The sequence below is a fragment of the Hibiscus syriacus genome, unplaced genomic scaffold, assembly GCF_006381635.1.
Source record: "Hibiscus syriacus cultivar Baekdansim isolate YM2019G1 unplaced genomic scaffold, ASM638163v2 tig00110718_pilon, whole genome shotgun sequence".
Taxonomy (NCBI): Eukaryota; Viridiplantae; Streptophyta; class Magnoliopsida; order Malvales; family Malvaceae; genus Hibiscus; species Hibiscus syriacus.
In genome coordinates this window covers 50,365-56,364 of record NW_024062837.1, presented here as the reverse complement: position 1 = coordinate 56,364, position 6,000 = coordinate 50,365, and the positions used below count along the sequence as shown (strand labels likewise).

Here is a 6,000-nt window from a genome sequence, read left to right as displayed (position 1 = left end):
GAATGCCTCACTGTTTGCATTCAAACCTGCAAATAGCCAACAATATTTGTTTTGACCCTGTTTGATACTTCATTCAAAGAATCTCGTTTCGGATTAAAAAATAAGAGGAATCTGTCTTAAGATTATTAGACAAAATTGTTAATCCGAGATAATAATAATAATAAATATTATTATATAATCGAACGAAGCAAAATAAATAAAACTTAAAGTAGAGGCAAGAAATTGGTTTACTCATATTTAGACAATGAATCGGATGAGTAGAGTATGATAAACCGAAGAAGAATTTTGTTGAGGAATTTTGTTGAGGCCTGTATGAACATTTTCCTTAAGACAGATTCGTCCTCTCCTCGGTGCTTTGAGTAACGTTGAACGTCGGTCTCCCAGGATACAACAACAAACGATCACAACAGTAAGCACAACCGTAGTGATCAGTCGAACACAATCTTGCCTTTCTCTATCACTAGAAAGAACGAATTTGGAAGGAACTTTCTAAGTGTTATCATAATTCAACTTTGTGAGTTGTGTCTCAAAGTTGTCTATGTAACTTGTGTTACGTTATTTCTTAGAATTGTGCCTCAAGTAACCTATATATAGGGAGAGGAAATTGATCGAAAGGTTAAGAACTTTCTATGAAAAGACTTAATCTTTCAATTAAAGAACTTATCCTTTTGATGAAAAGAGCTTAACCTTTTCATGAAAGGATTTTATCTTTTCATGAAGAGAATTGTTGAATAAGTATGATTGAATGGATGTAACTTTAAACCAAAAATTAAGTCCATTCATCAAGTGACATGACTTATTATTAATTAGCTAGAAATAACATCAATTCATTCAATAGTTTTTCCAACAGGATGATCTCTTTGAATCTCTTGTTTCTTTTCTTGACATAATGCCTAGGTTATCCTTTGTTTTAGGAAGCAGCTTCAAGGGATTAGAATCACCTTTGTGAAATCGTTAGTTTGTGTCAATTTTTTTATTTTATTTTTTTGAAAAAAAATATGATTTTTTATAGTTTGTTTTCAAATTTTGTAGTGGAAAAGCATTCAATAATTCTGACAGGAGACGGCGGCATGGATACAATGTTTCAATCAGACCACCTTGCCACTCCCATATGCGAGGAATTTGATACTGAAATGAACATGGCATTGGCGATAATTTGCTCTTTACTCAGGCGTGTCAATAATCAATAATTATTACCCAGGCTTAGTCTTTCAATATTCTTTGTCGTCCTCTTCCATGCTTGCTCTGACATTTTGAGATAACTTCTTTCTGATTTTCCATTTTAGCAGATATATAAATGGCCAGAATATATAACTCGCTATTTTTTTTTTTGGAAAAATGTGCATAACTCACTTTTGAATTGCATGAAAATAAGTTTTTGGGTTATTTGCTGTGTTAAAGCTGTGAAATCCAGAGTTGGAACCAGCCGAAATTCTAATTGGCGTCCGACACCATTTGATCAACAGCCCTTGCCTGTCTTAATATAATATAGACTTATGTTTCCTGATTGACTGTGACATTTGAATTTTCTTACGGATTTGCAGGCCTTTTGCAATGCATATTGTAAACTTATGGGTCCACTGATTTCAATGCCCTCGAAAGTGTGACAGAAGAAGCTATTTTGAGAATGACATATTACTGGTATGACATAGTACCGGACTGCAAATGATTGGTATATTTTTGGAGGAATTCACAATTTTGAGTGAAAATAATCAGTTGATTGTTTTTGAGGTACAATTACAGGCCACTCGCATGGGGCACCGGAGCGGTTGGGTTAGTTGTTTTGCTGGGATTGCTTCTTGCTACCAATATGGAGTTTGCAGGCTGTTTCCAAAAGGTGTGCAGGTTGATTGGGAAGCCATTCTCAACTTTGACCCCAACTCCTTTGTGGATTCTATCAAGTGTTGGTTGTATCCATCCATAAAGATTAGCACGTCGTGGAAAGATTTTCCAAATGTAACCTCCACTTTTGCAACAACGGGATCAGTTTGCGGCTCTAAGGTCATATGATGATTGAACTCTTCTTAGTTGGTGGCAAGATTTTCCTGCATGCAATGTCGATGACTGCCTACTACGGTCCGTTTGAAGGCCAGAGTTCTTTTTGTTGGAAGCCTTGGTGGGCATTTGATAAATTTATAACTCGAATAATATTATTGATACAAACAAAATATGATATAACAACCTTACCCCGTTATTAGCTTTGGCTGGTTTACAAATACCGCAAACAAAGCTTTGCTATGCTTTCTCAAGTCTCGTATTTGTTTTCACTCACTCCTATATTATCACCGTGGCTTCATGAAATTTCGAGCTCTTGCCATCCAAAATTAAGTTTGAATTCTAACACTTTGTTTCTACACTTTCTTGATATGTTGTAAACACAAAAATTACGAGCTGTATGTTTAATGTGTTGTACAGCACTATATGATGATGCAGTTAGTTCTCTTGATAAAGCAAAATTGGCTTTTTCTACATGTTATGATGATTTGCTGGGCTTATACATCTAAAATTCTCAATAATTAGGTCGACTTTTAGGAAGATATTAGTTTGTAGTCCAGTCCAAATGATAAAGTATTTTAATGGCTGGTGGGTCATTGTTTCTAGGTGGTGCTCTCCAAGATGGCGGTTATGCTGTTTTGTCAACACCAAATTTGTTTTAGATTTTTGGTTAATGTTCTCTAGCAACTTGTAATTTAGTTCATAAAATTATCAGGATCTAGATTAGTGGGTTAGGTACGATTTCTTATTCATCGAATCTGGATTTGTTAATACCAAATTTTCTTAAGTTGGATTTGTTAACAACAAAGATTTTCCTTGGATTCTTTTTAAGTTTTTCTATTATATTTTGTATTTGTGAGGCCTTTAATCTGTCACGTCAAATCCCTCTTTTGCATTATTTGGCATGCACTAGGAATAAGAATATAGAGTTGGGTTACACATGCACTCTTTCTTTTCATTTTCTATACCGATATTAATGATTGATAATGGCTAATAATTGAGGGGGTCGGGATGAGTAGATTCATAGTATTTTCTCTTCCGGTAAATAATTGAAATGCATTATCTTCCGATGATTTAAATGTTTCCCCCTCTTTAGGAAAATTTGTTGATAAAAAGAGGGATGCTATCATGTTTTTTTTTTATGGTTTGTATTTGTGTAAGCCTAACAAGAGACAGAATTCAAAGTTACAATGGTTGTAGCTTCTACTCTACCATTGTAGCTTCTTATCTACCATCGACAAATAAGAGACAGAATTCAAAGTTACAATGGTTGTAGCTTCTACTCTACCATTGTAGCTTCTTCTCTACCATCGACAAATACATGCTACTTTTTGTATAAGCTTCACAAATTGAAATATTAATCTTAACCCTTGTCTCTGTAATGAAAATTGAAGACTCAATTCCTTCCATCTCTTACTCCGTGATCGACACCACTTGATTCTCTCTCAATCCGGACGATGTCTTTTTTCCTTCTGCCCGCTTTTTCCATCTTCCTCCTCCTCCTCTTTTCAGCTTTAGGGTCTTCTACAATGGTCGGCCTATCTAAAACTCAAGCCAAAATTCAAAGTAAAAACATGAGCAAGCTATCCTTGGATAAAGCAAAAAATTTGTAACCAAAGATTCAAATAACGATCCATAATTAGAGTAACAGATGTTATATGATGATAAATACTTCATCTGAAATTATTATTTGTATAAATTATGATCTTCGCAATATCTATAATAACACAGTTATTATTATAATCGTGATAAATGTAAAACGCAAATGTAATCCTAATTTAAATCTCTGTTTCTAATAGATAGGCTTACCAGGTAAACCCTTGTCCTTAGCATCCATTAATCTCATCATCATCATTTCCTGCAGCTGGTATTTTCCTTTGGACTCCAATTCATGCACTGTTCTGTCCTTTTTCATGCAAAGTTTTGACTTTGCATTTGCAAATATCCACGTGGCATTCATCTGTTTGTTGATCATCCGTGCTGCGTAGTACGGGATCCTTGCACGTTTCGTATGCTCAGATTTCATTCGAGTGTTGATGAACGTTAAGCAGTCCATCAAGCTCTCTTTGCCCAATCCTTTCATGTCATATGCTTGTGACCTTCTCCAAAAGCTTTTACTGTGAGGACTCGCCGTACCTGATAAGCAAAGAGCTCTAGTAGTGTCACTAATGGCAGCTGCTGGGTTTTTGAGTAGCAGATGACACTGTGCTCTGTTGCTGTAAAGAACAATCCTCTCTCTCCCCATGTTTAAAGGACACAATTCTAAGGCATTTGAATATATGTCACAAGCGCTCTCGATTTTCCCAGACCAAAACTTCTGGTTGCCTTGTTTTTTCATCTCCCCAATCAACAGGCGTCTCTCTTCCACCTCTTGTTCAGACATAAGTTTATCTCTTTTAATCTTCTCAACCTTCAAATCCCACAGCTCTTCCAATGCTTTCTCAGCTTCCTTGCTCTTCAGCTTCAAGAACGCATATTTGATTTTGCAGTAATCCTGCAACAAAGCTTGAGTTATTGCTTCTCCAAGCCCTGTAAGTTCAGCTAGATCAGCAAGAGACAATGCTGCAGCCTCAATAACTTGATATCTTGTCTGGGGGTCTTTGAGAAGCAACAAAAGACAATCGATGGCCAAGTTTTGCCAATCATCTGAAGATCTTGAAACATTGCAAAGACTATCGAGCACTCGTCTTGACTTTACTACATTTTCCCTTCCTGTTTTGTATGAAGAAAGGGTTTTGAGTAATCCAATGCCTGCAGGAGATGTGAGATTGAGTAATCCACCCCACATTCCACACAAATTGTTTAGAAACTCTTTGTTGCAGATGAGATTGAGTGATCTTTCTTTGCATGCAAAGCAATTCAATAGATGAAGTGACCAACACTGAAGCTGACTGGCCCATTCCTCTGCTTTTTTTAACTGCAACTGCAACCCTCCATGTCCCCTTGTGAGCAAATCACAATGATATTTGGGTCTCTTTCTAGCTTTTATTCCAACGAACTCCTCGTAAACAACTTCAAGGCAAGTGCTAGCTATCTCCATACCACAGCTTATGACCTCCACTTCATGTACACCAACAGCTTCAAATGTGTTTTCATGGCTTGCTAAATGACCCAATGCTCGAACTGCAACTCTTTGCTCAACCCAACTCATCTTGCCTCTCAAAAGCTCCATTAATGGCGGAATCACACCCGAGTGAACGGCTTTTTCTGCAAATTTGGGGTTGTCCATCGTATATGAACCGATGATATGAGCGGCATAGTAGGGGATATAGATGTTCTGACCTCTAAGAAGCCAGTTTTGATCAGTGATGCCTCTATGGATAAGCTTGGCCATGCATTCAAATATACCAAGGGAAGGAAACTCTGGATCATCGGGTCGAGTCATGGAAATGTTCCACAGCCCACTTAAGACCAACACGTGCTCTTCATCATCTCTGAGAGGCATCTCTTTGAAGCATTGCTCGAGCTTTGCTCTTCTTTGAGACGGGTCCGGCTCACGCATGGTGCAGAAGAAACAATTCGGATTGCTGCATGGTGGCTCCGAGTGCATCTTCTTTAGCTGCGCTGAATTCATGGAGTCCAAATGAGTTTCAGGGTGCAACAGATGAAAAAAAACGGCTGCTAATATATGGTACTAGACTACTAGTAGAGAGGCAGAGAACCTACAAAGAGAGGTTAACCAAAATTTTATCTATGCAATAGTACTAATTTGTCTGAATCTTCAAGCTTAAAACAGCAAGTTTCATTGATTAAGAATCGTATATTCATTAAATTACATGCGTGGTTTGAGTTTTTATACCAGAAGATAGAAGAAATGATGTTTAAAGGGAAAATTAAAGAGTAAAATACTCGGAGTTGTGGTAGGAACAAAAGTTTATATATTTTCACCTAAATTGGTGGTTGAAAATGATTCAATCAACAAAATAGACAATGGACCACACACTCCAAGCGACCATCTGGACAATGCAAACACTCATCTTTGAAATGAAGCATTCCAATTTCCAA

At 37.0% G+C, this 6,000-nt stretch overlaps 1 protein-coding gene across 1 annotated transcript; it reads right to left on the bottom strand.

Annotated features, from left to right (window-relative positions):
* Positions 1-3,104: 3,104 nt before the first annotated feature.
* On the bottom strand, positions 3,105-5,766 carry LOC120139007. The gene is made up of 2 exons (XM_039154363.1): positions 3,805-5,766; positions 3,105-3,537 (listed from the first exon to the last, which is right to left on the bottom strand). Exons 1-2 carry the CDS (start codon positions 5,567-5,569, stop codon positions 3,392-3,394), a joined length of 1,911 nt encoding a protein of 636 aa, XP_039010294.1. The 5' UTR covers positions 5,570-5,766; the 3' UTR covers positions 3,105-3,391.
* Positions 5,767-6,000: the final 234 nt, after the last annotated feature.